At 46.9% G+C, this 15,303-nt stretch overlaps 2 protein-coding genes across 2 annotated transcripts in view; one reads left to right on the top strand and one right to left on the bottom strand.

The window, feature by feature from the left end:
• Positions 1-2,055: 2,055 nt before the first annotated feature.
• Positions 2,056-6,072, bottom strand: SPACA9 (sperm acrosome associated 9). The gene is made up of 3 exons (XM_009957707.2): positions 5,929-6,072; positions 2,983-3,185; positions 2,056-2,440 (listed from the first exon to the last, which is right to left on the bottom strand). The coding sequence occupies exons 1-3, from the start codon at positions 6,070-6,072 to the stop codon at positions 2,056-2,058; spliced, it is 732 nt and encodes a 243-aa protein (XP_009956009.2).
• Positions 6,073-7,009: 937 nt separating this feature from the next.
• Positions 7,010-15,303, top strand: part of AK8 (adenylate kinase 8) — a 69,634-nt gene continuing 61,340 nt past the window's right edge. The window contains exons 1-4 of the mRNA XM_086475726.1: positions 7,010-7,099; positions 9,639-9,723; positions 13,750-13,799; positions 14,511-14,624. Coding sequence (XP_086331852.1) covers positions 7,019-7,099; positions 9,639-9,723; positions 13,750-13,799; positions 14,511-14,624 — 330 coding nt within the window. The 5' untranslated portion in view covers positions 7,010-7,018. The remainder of the gene's footprint in view (positions 7,100-9,638; positions 9,724-13,749; positions 13,800-14,510; positions 14,625-15,303) is intronic.

Raw genomic sequence — 15,303 nt, 5'->3', positions numbered from 1 at the left:
TGGACAGCGGGGCTGGGGAGGTGGTAGACGGGGTTTGGTGGGACTGTTCTGACATGCAATTTGTGCTGCACCGGGGAAGCTGAGAGTGAACTACAAACTGGAGGAAATTTTGGTCTCATTAGAGCCTGTGTGTGCCAATTTAAACTGTGCAACAGGGTGAGGAAGGTTGGAAACAAGATCTGGGAATAGTGTCCCTTGTGTCCCCAACGCTTGTCATCTGTTAGTCCACATAGCATGTACTTGTTCTGAAAAACTTTCCAAGACAGCAGCTGTCAGCAGACACTTGTCTTTGCACCATGAAACACAACAGGGCAGCTGCAAAGGAACTTTGATTTTCCTGCCTGAAGCTGCCTCTGCGTCAGGGCTCCCCAGTAGAGCCCGGGCGGGTAACGGTCACGTTCCGCTGGCTGTGGCCCCAGTAGTGCCCAGGAGTCTCTGTGTGACCCTGGCAAGCGTCGGTACCATTTTGAGTTCACCAAGGTTCAGTTCAGTTGGATCATGTCGTCTCCTAAAAATAGGGTCCTACTCCAGCGTGGATAGATAGATTGTATTGCAGTGCAAGTGGGGAGGGGAGGAGGGAAAAGTGCAAGAGAAGGTGGGGTTATGAGAGAAATAAAAATGCTCCTGAAAATACTTCCCATTTCATCTGAGCTGTCATTCCTTCCTATGCTCCTCCTCTGATTAATTCTCCCTTCTGTTTTGTTGGCAAAATCTGGTCGTCTTAAGGCAAAACCTTTCTCACAGTTTTAGCAAACTGAGGCAGGTATGGAAGGGAAAATGGTTTATTCAGGAGCATCTTCCAGCAGGAAGCAAAGAACAGGAGCTAATTTGCCTGTGGGAGGGGAAAAAAGCAATCAGAGCCAGGGAAGACACCAAGTTACTGAGATCTTAAACTTGTAGTTAACAGCGGTTGAATAAAAGCACCACCAAAAATGCTCCAGAGAATGGGGAAAGCCTGGAACGCTGCTGCCCCTCCCGAAGGAGGCTGGACAGAAATCTCTCTTCAGCACTGGTATAAAGTCGCTGCGCTGGAATTGCAAAGCGCTGTTACAAAGGCAGCATGAGACTGTTTCAAATGCCTTGCGGTTTTAATGAACTAAGCCTCATAACACCCTTGAAAGCTGGGCAAGCTGGATCCTCAGCTCAAAAAAGGGGGAAGCACAGACATTTGAAACTTGCAGTTTGAAAAGGAGTGATCTGAAGAAGGCCACGGCTTTTTCACTCCCTCAGCTCCCCCCGGGTGCCCGTGAATCACACCGACTGGAATTGACTTGGTAGCTTTGCAGAGCTCTGGGGAGGACGGGGTGTTTTATTCCAGTTTGGACGCTGTCAGTACACCAAACTAAGTGCAAGAGGAAGTTTGTTCTCCTTTACGCCTCTACCTCTGGCAGCAGAGGAGACAAACAGGGGTAAGGGAAGATGTTCCGAGTGGTGCGTACTGCAGTGGTGCGAGAACCTGCAAGGAGGGTGCAGCAGAGCGCAGCTGGTGCGGCTAAAACAGGCTGAGCTTTTCTGTAGCCAGGGGCAGGTAAGGGAGACATCATTGGTGTCCTGTAGACTTTGATTCTTTGGTCCAAACAGCCAGGCAATTTCAGTGGGTGTGGGGGAACTTTTAGGGACAAGTCTACATGTCGAACACATGTCTGAACCCCTAACGAGAGGCCGACGCTGCTCTGCGTCGTGTCCTTCAGAGATGCAGGTTCTTTACACCTCCAGCTTTGGTGCCTGAGTGGGTGTTCCTCAGAAAGAAGTCTGAGAAAGTGTAAAACCCCATTTCAAGTAGCTCGCCCAAGTTTTGTATCTGAGCCATCAGAACCCAATTGCTCCTGACTATTCCCTGCTCTCACCAAGTGCTACTTCCATTGGGATGTGACTTTAAGGAGGAGAGTGGAAACATCAGCAAGGGAGAGAGTATGTATCTGTCCGAGGCCGGCTTACAGGGCCAACTCTTCAGAAAGTGGACTCAGATAGGAAGGACCTCTAGTATTATTTCACTGTCTTTAATCAGCCACATGATAAAAGGCGGCAAGCAGAAGATGCATGAACTCTGATCCTTTAAAAGGCATGTCTACCTGGTGGTTTCCAGGGACATTTAAGTTTCCCACTGTGATTTTCTGTGTCATTTAGGTTCTTCTTCCGGCCATGCTTACTCCCCTGCACTTGTACGTTATCTTTGTTACTAGCTGAGGTCTGAGCTTCAAGGTGCACAGAAGGTGGTGTTTGGGAAATGGCTGCCCTGGCTAGTGCATCCTGGGGGCCCCTCTTCTCAGAGACAGCACTTCCACCACTCACATTGTACAGCATGTGCTGTGGCAGCTTCTCCGTGTGGGTTATCCACTCCTTCATGCAGTCGAGAATGATGGGGATGAGGCTCACCACTCCTCCGTAATGATTCTTTGCTTCATTACAGCTCAGGTGATTCACAACATCGTGGGGGTATCTGTGGGACAGAAGGAAACAACTGGCAGAGCGGTCCCAGCACTGCAGCCCTGGTGTGCCCGCAGTGCCACCCTGAGACGCCCGGGGAAGGGCAGAACCGCGCAGCCAGCCCTTTCCCCAAAACAAAAGGCACGGATAGAATTGCACCCTGAGAAAGGAGTCTTGCCCAACACACCATCCTGGCTGTTGGGCTGGGTCTGGAAGAGTTCAAGAGCGTGTACAAACACTTGTCCCACAGAAATGAGCTACACCCAGAGCAGGACTAGGAGGAGGGAGGAGGTAAACTGCCTGGGCCTTCAGGGTACTAACCTGCCTGCATGTCCTTCCATGCACCAGTAAAGAGAATAAAATAACAAACAAAACCCCTTCTTGTGAAGGGAGGTTGGTGATGTTTTCCCAACAGCTGGAACAGTAAACTGGGTAACACCTTGTACCCTCACTAAAGCCGGAGACCTGTTGTAACAGACTTCATGGAGAAGTGGGAACACTCGTTCTCCTGACAGGCTCCCGCCTCAAAGAAACGAAGCTGAGGGAGGGACCTACTTCGCTCGGATGGTGCTCAGGTCGTTGCTGTGGCGAAGGAGCAGCTTGCATCTCTCCAAAATGCCATTGGTTGTGTCGTTACCGGAATGCACGGTCTCCAGCTTGTGGCAGAGCTTGCTCAGATCGTTGCAGATGTTTAGGAACATGTTGAGGATACGCCTGTCTGTGGAATTGTGACAGTGATGGTCCACGTAGGACTGTACCTGTACGTGGGGACAGACAGTCAAGCACGTTAAATTACATTTAACTTGTGCTGCAAAGTTGCTTGGGTTAGTGACGAGGAGCTGCTTTCTCTTGTGACTCACGGGCGTGAGCCACTATGGAAACCGCAATACTGCGGAAGGGAGCGTGATGTCTAGAGCATGTCTGGGGTGTTTGCTTGTCATTCACCCCGACTGAAGAAGGCTGGGGTGATGGCTCTGCTCGTCAGCACACCAGTGAGCCTTCCTCCCTCTTCCAGGAAAGTGTGGGAGTACCACAGCCACGCACGCAGCTCTGCTGGAGGCACTGCAGAAGCAGGTTGAGCGTTGAGCTGAGTTTTCTGTCTGCTCTGAGCGGGGCACCCTCTGCCACGGCCACCCAGGCAGAGCAGGGCGGGAGGTGAGCGCAGTGACCAAACCGGGACCGGCTTGGAGGAAACAGGTGGATGGGTTTGCACATACGTGGGTTCTTCACGGTTATTTGGCACCACTAGCTGTGACTGCAAACTAAACCCTTTTAACCTAATTTGTCCTTACTAACCTTTTACAGCAACGCTACTGCCTACGTGCCCTGAGCATTTCTGCTGCTCAGAGTGAATGGCATTGCATGATGAAACGTTATGCCAAGAGCTTAAGTATCTCTCCAAAGAAATTACAGGCACTTCAGACACAAGTGGTCAGAATATAAAATACTGAGTGGCTAGTTGGTAGTTGTAGTTGGACCCTTACACCTCCAGTGCTTCCCGTAAGATTTCAAGACGAGAACAAAGTAGCTGTTCCAACATCGGTACCGTCTCTGCATGCAGAAAAGCCACGCTATGTGCTTGGGCAAATTCTCGGCAGGTTTGTAAGAAAAATAAAAAATGGCCCCTAAGGGTCCATTTCCGCCACAGATTCCTCCTTCCGCACTGTTCGCTGAGCGTTGTGCCCTTGTGAGTGGCAGGATTTTTTACTGCTACTGTGAGCAGAAATAGTCCTAAAGAGAATAGCGTTTTAGCCTGGATGTTCACCGGTGGGATAACAGCACTGCTTTTTGTCCACAGAAACAACAGAGAGTTAATGCACCCGCCTAACCAGGACTGGGATACAGGAATGAACTGCGCTGGGCCCATGTCATGACCACAGCCAGGCTCTGCAGTGATTTGAACCTTTGGCTGAAGCAAGATTGAGAAGCTTGTCTCACAAAACCCCTTGGGGTTTGACTTTATACCCTACTCCACGTAGAAGTCTTTAAGGAGCTGTCGCCATTGCCTGACCGTGGTGGGCTCTGACCTTTCCACCTTACTCTGCTGTCCTCCCAGTCATCACTCAGCACTAAAAATGCTACCGCAAACGGCTTTTAGGGGTTAGAAATGCAGCCATGTTCAAGTGCAAGATCATTTTTTCCTGTAGTGTCTACGCTCACATGCAAAGCGAGCTGGCAGTCAAGCCAGCTGTAGGCTGAGACCACACATATTTCTGCATTTCTTGCTTTTATTTCTTGTGCCCTCCCATACAAAAACCGAACCTAGGGCTGGTCTGGTTCAGGAGAATGGCAGTGAAATAAAACAGAGGCCTGGTTTTGTCCCCAGTCCAGCTCCTGCACACCACACCACCAGTATGTGCTGCACCCATTGCCCCCTGCTCTCCCCAGTAACTTGCTCTTTTCTGTTTCCCGTCCTCTCCCTGGGGTAACGTGGTTGTACCCCCAGGGCTGTCCCTGCAGTACGGTTTGCTGCCGCTAAGTTCATGTCACTGTATCACAAACGATGCCGTGGATCAGTGTAACTGCTGAAGTTGTCATCTACAAGGTTTCACCCCCACAACGAGCAGGCCTTCCACCCCTGCCAGGAAGCAGAGTCCAAGCTTGCTCCATACCGCTGAAATATTGGCACTTTTGAAAACAGCGTAATGCTATACAAAATCTCAGTGCCTGTTTTTGGAAAAAATGGTTCAGCGTAACGTCTGCTGCAATCCCCTTCAGTGTTATGAGCAAAGCCCTTATAGTAGAGAGAGTCAGCCCTTAAAAAAGCCAACTAGCTCCTTTCTGTGTCCTAATCCTAACAACAGCCTGGCTTTCACTCCAGCTTTGGCATCCAGCTGGGGTTTGTGCCCGGGTTCTGCTGCCTCAAATCCACAATTCTAATTTTATTTAGATTTTTTTTCTTCCCCCCCTCTGTCTACAGGTGGTCTAAGCTCTTCGCACTGCTTAAAACATCCCATGTTATAAAAATTCCAAGACAATTCACTTACCAGCCCAGAAAACCCCTAGCCCACCTGGGACTTGCAGCCCTCAATCCATCATCCTACCTCTGTAACACAGCCATTATTTTTAATAAGCACTATAGAAAGATACAGCAGCACTAATACCAGGGGGAAGAGGCAAGGATGCTGGTTACTACAAGTTAAGGATTACAGATTCCATGTGTGGCTGGGGAAGGAGGGTTGGTTTGATTGTTTTCTTCTACGCTGTATTTCTGGCTATGCCTCAGCAGCGAAATGACGGTGTTAAACTAAATCATAAAGTGATGCTCAGCAATGAAATTCCTTCCCTGTCAATGGGAAGACCTAACACAGGTATTTCTCTCCCCTACTTCATCTTTTGCCACTGGTTTGCAGAGTTACACACAAATGTTACTAGAGAGTTTTTGTTCATCTTCCCTTCGTAAAAACATTTATTCATCCCTGAACTAGACCCAAGTGCACGACAGCACTGTGTTGGTCCCTGTTCTCATCAGCAGAGAACTTTGTGCTGAATACTTTGTACCTGGCTGATGCTCGCCACAGGTCTGATCGTGTCATGGGCGTTCTCTCGGGTGTGCTGCAGTGCTCCGATAAACGTAAACTGCTGCTGCAGGAAGAGCTTGTAGCTCTGCTCTATGTTTCTTAGAGCCTCCTTTACCTCATTCATGTTTTTTCCTCCTCCTGGATTTTGGGAGAGAACAGAAGAAATGATGCGGTTCGACATGTGGAACTCTTTCACCTGAGTTGGGATTGTGTAGGTTAGTGGAAAACTTTAAAAAAAAAAAAAAGGAAGAAAAAAAAAAAAAAAAAAGAAGGGAAAACCAGAAGATGTGTCGTGCCAAAGCTCCGCAGTCCCAGAGCCCCAAGCAGCAAGTCAACGAGGCAGTAACGCTGCTGCAGAAAGAGTCAGAGAACCCGGAGGGGACCCCTGACAACCGGGTGCCACAAACCCTAGCGGGTCTGTCGCGAACCGAACGTGCCCGTGCACCAGCCGCACCGCCGCGGCAGCACCCCGGGGAGCGGCGGCTTCTCTCACCCACCGCAAACCTCCGCCCGAGCGCCTGCAAACCCCCCCACCCCCCCCCCCCACCCCCCAGCATTAACGGCGGCAGCTCGGTGGGCAGCGACCCGCGGCCGAGCAGGGCCTAACCCCCGCGGGGGTTCTAACTGCCGCGGGGGGGCTGGTTGTTCCCGGCGCTGACCCCGCGCTCCGGGGGAAGCCTCGCCTGCAGCACCCCCCCACGCCCCCCGGGACCCTCCTGCTGCCCGGGACCTCGCCCCTCCGCCCCCGCCCGCCCCGGCAGCGCGGGGGGCCCCTGGCTCCCTACCGAGAGGGGCCGGTGCGGGCAGCGGCCTCCCGGGCTCCCCCGGGCCCCCCGGCATCTCCCGCCGCGCCGCCGTCGCCACGGTAACCGCGCCGCCGTCTCCCTGGCAACCGCGCTGACGTCGCGCACCGCCTCCCCCCCCTCCCCCCCCCCGGGGTGGGGCGCCGTTCGATGACGTTTAACCACCTCCCCGCCGTTGCCGTTGGCCGGTGGGGCGGGGCGTTTCCGCGTCGCGGCGTGGTGACGCGCTCCTTAGCAACGCGGCGGCGCTGGTTGCTAGGGGCCGCCATGGACGCCCCCGCCCGGCCGTGGCCGCCGCCGCCGCCGGGCGCCTACGCGGAGGAGCGGGGGCTCTTCAGGCTCCTGCAGGTGAACGGGCCGCGCCCGCCGCGGGGGCACCGCGGGGCCTCCCCACCGCCCGCTCCGGAGCGCGGGGGCGGCCGGGCCGGGCCGGGCCGGGCTGGGCTGGGCGGGAAGGGGCCCGGTCTCCTCCCGGCGGGCGGGGGGGTCTGGGGTAGCTCCCCTCGGGGGCGGCGCAGTGGCCACTCCCCCGGCGGCCGGTACCGGGTTCCTGTGGAAAAGCGCGGGGGGTGTCCCCGGTGAGGGCGGCTGCCCCGGCCGAGGGCTCTCTCAATTAATTAACTCCTTTTAATAACAGCCTGGCAGTTGCTGGGGGTCGTGGGTGTCGGGTTTTTGCGTAAGACAGTGGCAGCCCATGGAAGAAAGGTGTCGAGTCGCTGAAAGGCATGGCAGGCCGGGCAGGACGGGGAGGAAGAGGAGGAGGAGGCGGCAGTAACGAGCGAAGCGCGGGAAAAACGGAGCTGAGCGGTTTGGCCCTTCCCGAGCCAGGAGCTGGGGGGTAACGTGCTCCTCGCAGCCCTGTGTCCCTTTGGAGTCGATTCTCCTGCTGCTGTCGGGGCTTTTCTGTGGAGCTGTGTCAAAAATGCAGACAAAAGTACACTGCTGAGCTCGCTGCGCTGTCGGTAGAGAGCGAGGTTGGCTTTCCCGCCTTAGAGAAAGGTGTCTTTGGGTTTGGGAAAAGCCCTTTTGTCGAGCGTGGGGAGGTTTGTGCGAGGGACCGAATATTCGGGCGCTGTTCTGGTATCAGAAGGTGTTGGAGAGGCTCCCCCTGCGCACCGCTGCCGGCTCGTAGCTCTGCCTCTGCTGTAAGGCCTTTTTACTTCTTCAGATCTCACAGGAAAACACACAAATACTTATTTTTCTTTCCTATTCTTCTTTTTCCTTTTTCCTGTAACTCAAGGCCATTTAGTATGACCAGTGGGGCATAATATTTATGGGGTTTTCAAGGAATATATAGCGTTTCGCGTGCCATGGGGCACTGCGTGCCGCCGCAGGACCTCCTGTTACATACAGCCATTGTGGGATTTACCCAGAGTCTTGTTTTCTTTTCATGCTTCAGTTGTCTTGTAGCAACATAATGGCACAAACAAACACAGCTTGAATTTATTGTCCTAAACGTAAACATTTACCACCCCCCAAACGAAACCTAAAACGTGAGACCCAAAACGTGAACCTCCCCCAGAGATTAACAGAACTGCTCGTGTAAAATTAAACTGGGATTAGCAGAACTAAATGAAATGGAGCGTGCACATAAGCGCTGGTAGGACTGGGGCGCGAAATAGTGAAAGTATCAATTGCTGTCAGGCTGAACAATTTTGGATTGTAATAAGACCAGATTTTCTTAGGTTTGTTATTTTTAAAGCTGTGGGTAATTGTAGTGCCAAATTCAGATTTCTTAGTTTAAAAAAATGCTGCTGGAAAGTAATAATTTTTAAACAAACTTCCAATAAAAATATAAATTTTAGCCTTTATGCTATGTGCTACCCAGACCTCGAAGCATCAGCACTTACCGTGTGAAACAGTTTATAAACAAAATTGAGTTTTAATTATTCTAATGAAGTAGAAAAGGAAAATAGGCCACTCCAGTAAAAGACCATTAATTGGTGGAGTGTAAGATGTTATGGAATATAAAGACTTTATGGAATTTACTTGCAAATATTAAAGTGTTATGACTGATTTTCAGAAAAAGGCGTCCTAGTTCAGTGGGTAACGTCAGTCAGAACATTAGTTGCTGTCTGATGTTTAGTTTTAATTACAGAGTTCTTGACCGTGCTGAAGGGTTTTGTAGGAAAATCCGCGGCGTCGGTGTTCCTCAGCGTTACTGCTGTCGTGACGCTGCGGTCCTCGCGGAAAGCAGGGGAAGATCCCCACTGCTGTCGGTGGGAGCTGAAGCAAGGCCCTGCATCACCTCAAACATTTCATGTGAAAATCGGCTCCGAAACGGACATTCAAGGAAATGCTTTAAGCCTTTTGTTTTGCTTTAAGCCCCAACCCCCCCCCAACTAACTCCTCACGTAGAAGAAGACGAGTGCGGTTACAAAGTGAGAGGTGCTGCTCTTGTGGCTTTGGCTGTTGGGGTTTGTGTTTTCTGCAGGTCTTTCTGTTCTGCAGCCCTCCAGGCGAGTCAGAAACTTGTGGGGATGCGCTGGAGAAGGAGCTTTAACTTCCCCACAGCGATACTAATCCACGTCGACGCTGGGTTTGAAGCCCCATGTCTGCTTTTTATGTCAGTGCTGACTCAGCCGTTATCGACACCAGCCTGCTCGAGCCGAACCTTTCTGGTGTCCGTTATGTGTCATAAATAAGCCAAAGCAAATCGATTGTTCTTTGTATTGGCAGTTTTCTGACCATGCTTTACTTCAGTTTTTTCAGCATCTGAAATAGGTTTCATAGTCTCAATTTTGTCTGTGAAAGGGGCTTCAAGGAAATAAATAAACATTTATAAACTCTTTAAGATCCTCGTTGTAAATTTGCAGTAAAAATGCAATATATCGTGACCGCACAGCGATGTTAAATTTTCCTCTGACTTTGTCCTATTTATTTTCAGAACATGCTTGAAGAACTATTAATTCATAAGCCAGATGATCCCATTCAGTATATGATAAACCATTTAAAGCAAAACAACGATGATGGTAAGTAGAAAATTGAGACACCATAAATAGTTCAAGTCCTTATTTGTAAACAGCTGTCTGAAAGCTGCGCTTCGGTTGGCAGATGATGGATAAAACTTTTCAGACTGTGTCTTGAGGGGGAGGAAAAAAAAAAAAAGGTGAGCGTTTTCGAATAGTTATAGGTAAGATGCTTTTAATTTCTTTTTTTAGTGGGTAATCTAATAAAAAATGCACTTTAACAGTTATAACAATGAAACCCTCTAAGGGAATAACAAAGAGTTCTAGTGTATCAATTATTAATGCGTTCTGTGCCCCATCTGATATTTCCTGTTGTCTTTAAGCTCGCTAATTACTCCTTTTGTCAGGTGTAAATTTGGTTTCCTATTCTACCTGGGCTGGCAGATTCTCTGCGTTTTTTGATTAGTTAGTTACTAGCTGCTGTTAATGAGTTCCACTGCTCGGTGGCATCTCAGGCGAAGGAGCAGTGAGCACGCCTGCTTGTATGTATAACAGAGCCTGGTAAATTGAATAGGAAGCCTGTATTCTGCACAATAAAAGCATGTACACTCAATCAAATTATTTGATTTACAAACTGTTCACCCTTAGGCAGATTATATTTGGATATGCACAACTGAACTATAATTTTTGTTCTGCATGAGCTGTCAGGAATAGCTGGTGTCATGTTGCTTTGATGTTTCTTTAAAACCATAGTAAACCATTATGAAAGTTCTGCCGCGGCATCAATGAAATCATTAGCACTAAAGGTGCTGTGAGCTCTTCGTGGTGGTGATCGGATGGATGTTGATTGAAATGCTGCTAAATATATTTTAAAAAAAAAAAAATCAAATCCTGCAAATTGTGTCCAGCCTTTTCTGATGCAGGCAGCATGAGTAATCAATCTGTTTTATAGACCCATGGAAAATGCGCGGAAGAATTTCCTGCGGTTTGATAGAACGCTGGTAAAATTTCTTCGCATCGAGCTAACATTTGTCCTTCAGCCCCGCGGTATTATGATTTGAACAGAATTAGGCAGGTTTCCATTTCATGACTTCAGTACTTGGAGGCTAAAGATAGAACTACAGCAGTTGTTTGTCAGAGGAAAAATGCTGTCTGCTTTCGGTCTGAAAAAACCTATTAGGAAAGGCAAGGAACTCCAATTAAAATTAAAGCCTAAATGTTGTTTTAAGAATAAATTATATGGAAAATAATGTAGCAGAAATCTGTAGCAGGGTTGATTTTACTTTTTGATCATGGCGGAAGGTGCTGACTATTTAGAAGAAAAAAAACCCCTTATTAGAGCCATCAGTAAAGTGATGAATTTTCATGATCTTGCCTTGCTAGACAGTTTTAGCCCTAGAGAAAATTTCAAACAGAGATGTGTGGAAAAGAAGCATTGCATCTATCCCAGGTGTGAGGTTAGAAAACCTTTTAAATTAATAATAGGATCTAAAGTACTCTTAAAACTATAAACAAGTCTGATGATGATTATAGCTTACAACTGTCCTGGAAATCTCGTAGGTCAAATGTGTGGCTGAGTGTTTGCGCTTAAGGCTCTGTACTGCTGTGCTTCCGTGTGTTCCTTCTAAAAACCTTGAAGAACCACATGGAGACTGATAATTCTTTCATACACGAAGGTGCTAGTTTTCTACATTGTGCCTTGGTTTGTGCCACTGAAAAACGCTTTCAGGATCCAAGGGGCGTTTCTGTGAGTTCTTCCTTTGCAGTCAAACCTCTGAAGAAACATCAAAAAGTTCTGCAGGAATGTTCATCGTGTACTGTGTGCTTTTCCTATTTGACGTAGGATTTCTCTTACAACTTAAGCAAATTTTGTTGCATTAACATTGATCGTACAATCTTTTGGATTTAAATGGTCCAGCTGTTCTTCTGCGTTATTCCAGGATTAATTTTGTTATTGCTAAAATCATTGTGGAATGTTAAAACTTAATTTACTTGGAAGAGTAAATCCTGTAACGTCTCATCGAGACTAAATGTGGAATGAAATACGGTTTGTTACTGAAGAAAAAGGAATTTTCTAGATTTTTCTGTCTTCATTTAGCTGGTGGTTCAGACCTCCAGTATTAAGTACTGACTGTTTGCTGATTGGAGGGGGTTAAACATTACATACAGTGGTGTCCTGGTTGTGCCCTTGTGTCATATGTTTAGGGAGAATGCTTTGGAGGAGTCTTACAAGTGTGCAAATGAGTAAATCAGTGAATTACACTGCCCCATCTGCTGCCAGCCACTAAGCAGAGAGAAAACCAGATTTAGTACAAAGTGAGCATTTACAGTAGCCCTGGGCAATATTAAAGCATGATATGGTGTATATAATGGTATGTTTCGTTTTTTATCAAACGTTTGTCCAAGAAAGCTGTGTATTAAAGCTTCAATACCTAAGGGTTTTCTTGTGAATTTTAAATCATGCTCCTAGTTAAACCTCAAAAGGATCTGTGGATGGAAAGGTTTTTTGATTTTCTTTGAAGTGGTTTGAAGAAGTTGATTAGTGTTGGCACCCGAGCACTCTTTTATGACGCTGTTTATAAATAATTCCTAAGTACCGGGCTGGAGTTTCAAGGTGTTAGATTAAAAAAAAACCCTAGGATTTAATCACATTACATTTGAAAGAAATTAGGTGATAAAAACAGCTGATGTATCCTTTTAAAGTATTTTTCTACATTGTGTACTAGTTCTGTTGCACTTGCAAGAACCAATAAGGGGGGAGTTTTTCTTAAACCTTCCAAGTGAGATAACTTTGTAAAGATGAATCTGTAATTTGGGTTTCATGTATGTTTAAAAATTGCACCTGCCCAATAACTGTTAAGTGCGTGGAAGGCCTCATAAAAATACATTTCACATCCTTCCCTGTCTGCTGCCATCAGACACTGTATCTCCCTTGGTTATCAAGAGCTGAAGAGGTTTTTTGGATAAGCAGATTCCTCCTCTGTTTTGACCTGTGTTATTCCCAGTAAATACTCATCAGTCTCTTCTGTGTATAGTCTGGTTTGGTTCGCTTTTTCCCCCCGAGATACAGAGGAAAAAACATCAAAGATGTTAATACAAAATGGCAGCTCAAGGGATTGCAGCCCAAGGTGTGTTCGTGGAAAAAGTCACAAATACTTTCCTAGGAGTTATTCCATTTTCCCATGTTTGTCTTGCCTCTAATTCATTCCCAATGAGGCTTTCCACGGTAATGCCTGTTGTGTTGTCTGTGTGCATTACATTAAGAATTCCTCAGAACTGGGGTGCGTTTTTCCCACCTTGCCCCTCTCCGGGAAAGGAGAGGGACATGCGGTAGAGAAACACAAGGTACAGAGATGAAGAAAATTACTTTTAATGATGACTGTAAAAATTGAACGTGGCTGTCAAAAAGGTTAGAGAGAGAGTGCTTAATTTTGCAATATCTAAATCTCCTCTGAACCCTGACACAACCTATTTAGATGAAGCTAAAAAGTGAAATTGCATTTTGTCGTGATGAGAGCCAGAAGCTTTGCCGAAGTGAAAAGTACTTTTACTGCCAAACTGTGTAAGGGAAATAAGAGAAGAGATGATCTCAAAAGTCCTGTCCAATCTCAGCCATTCTATGATTATGATAATAGTCGCTTTTAAACAGTCCTGTCCTGCATGAGCGAACTAAAATATTTTTTTCATCCCAAAATGTGTTAGATCTGAATCAATGTTTTGGGAATAAAAGTCGAACTCTGATAAGGAAATGTTTGTATCTTATGCTCTGGTTCACCCATTAAGCACTCCATGTATTTAAATTGATTGATATATATATGTAATGTATCTCTCAAAGTGGCATGTTTAGTCAGAGCGTTAATCTCATTGACCACGGAGATTAAAGAGGGAGAAGACCCAGCTGGCACTGACAGAGTGTTCCCCCTTTTTTTCCCCTGGTGGAGCCCAATCCTGAAATCTCCATTCAGGCAGCTTTCCAACCAAAATAATTGTTTTGTTGTGATTACATTTATATTGTGCAATGCAAGATGGGAAACTGGTTGGGATTCTTGCTGTTCTGCATCTTGACATTCACATATTCTTGTTTCATAGCTCCAAGAATTTGTGTACTTGGCCCACCTGCCTCTGGGAAAACCACAGTTGTATGTATACTACTTTCGATGTTTTGACGCTGTCCACTTACCTTTTTGCTTTCTACTGAGTTCAGCACTTGTGAAAATTTTATTCTGAGAAATAATTTTCAGAATTATCCAAGTAACAGAAGAGCACAAGACAAATTGAAGGGTGGCATTCCTAAGGGATACGCCTCTATATTATACTAGAGGTTAAATGGTTCAGGTGAGCTCTGTGAGAACTCGCTCAGGTAGTGGTGGTGATACTGCTGTAGTGCAACAGAGTTCTGCCTGCCTTGTTTTCCCAGGTTTTTAGCAGGACTAAGGAACCTGGGAGGAGTACCACAGTTACACGTTTGTGGTGTTCCCATAGTGTGGGTTGTTCCATTTGCAGGGCCGTTTGTCTGTCATGTCCTCTGGTACCGCTTAACTGAAAACGTCAAAGTTGTGTTTGAACCACACGGAAAACTGACCACAGAAACGGCAGATGACGGTGGTGTGTGCATGCTAGGAAGAGCGCTTTCTTCTTTAAAATCGTTGTTATAGTGCAGTAGATAAAAAAGATGTTATTCCAGTCTGTAGACTCTCGAACATCTTTATAAGAAACTGTGTAAAGTTACACATACAGGCTGTTAAACGGAAGGCTAGGAAAACACTCTCTGTCTTTCTTCAGCCTTCTGAAAAAGTGTTTAATTTTCCTTCCAAATATTTCAACCTGTATTTTTTTTCTTCTTCCATCAGGCAATGTGGCTTTGTAAACATTTGGATGCCATACGTATCTCTCAGGAGACTTTGTTATGCAAGGAAATATTAACGCTGACAAAGGAAGCGAAGGCATATAAAGAAAGAAAACAGGTGTGTAAGCATATAATGATAGTAGCTCTCACGTGACAGGAGAGGAATTACGGCATTCCCTTGATTTGCGCTGCTCTGAGTCGAGCAGATCAGAGTAAATATTCTCATATCTATGGTGGTTTGTACGTTGGTTTGTGTATATGTAGGTACAGGGTCTTTCAGAGAAGACAGGAAACCTCTGCTGGATAAGGTGATATGAACAAAGATAAAAATGTGTTGGGGCATAGAACAGGGGCAGGAGAGGAAGGCAATGTAAAGCAGTGAGGTCTTGAAAACATTAACCTTAGACATGAGCAACAGAACTAAGAGAAGTCCAGGTATGCACAATACAATCTAAAGAATGGTTCATTATATCATTAAACACAGTGACTTCTATTTCAGCATGTTTGGTAATCTCAATAAAACAAGCATTCGTCTCTGAGGTCTCCTTTGGTACAAAATGCTCTGGAAAATAGGTATGCAATGAACTTTTTTTGATCCGACAGTGCTGTTTGGTTGCGCACACTCAATTTCTCTGTGTCACGGCACGAGTCACTTACTTGGTGCATTAACTCAAAAGGCACATGACGATCAATTAGAAGCTCTCAAGCTGAGGCAGTAGCAGCCGACTCAGGAGATCATTCATTTCTTGGGCTGATGCGCTCTACCCATCTCCGAGGACCTGGTTTGCTGCCGACAG

Source organism: Leptosomus discolor, chromosome 19 (assembly GCF_034619465.1).
Source record: "Leptosomus discolor isolate bLepDis1 chromosome 19, bLepDis1.hap2, whole genome shotgun sequence".
Taxonomy (NCBI): Eukaryota; Metazoa; Chordata; class Aves; order Leptosomiformes; family Leptosomidae; genus Leptosomus; species Leptosomus discolor.
Note: the sequence above shows the minus strand (reverse complement) of the source record. Positions and strands in the feature narration are given on the sequence as shown.

Excerpts from the sequence above, each read along its gene's own strand:
- SPACA9 (XM_009957707.2), bottom strand. The coding sequence starts at position 6,072 with ATGAATGAGGTAAAGGAGGCTCTAAGAAACATAGAGCAGAGCTACAAG. Across the intron at positions 3,186-5,928 it reads CTGTGGCGAGCATCAGCCAG|GTACAGTCCTACGTGGACCA; the intron begins GTACAAAGTATT and ends CCCCACGTACAG. Across the intron at positions 2,441-2,982 it reads CTGAGCACCATCCGAGCGAA|ATACCCCCACGATGTTGTGA; the intron begins GTAGGTCCCTCC and ends TCTGTCCCACAG.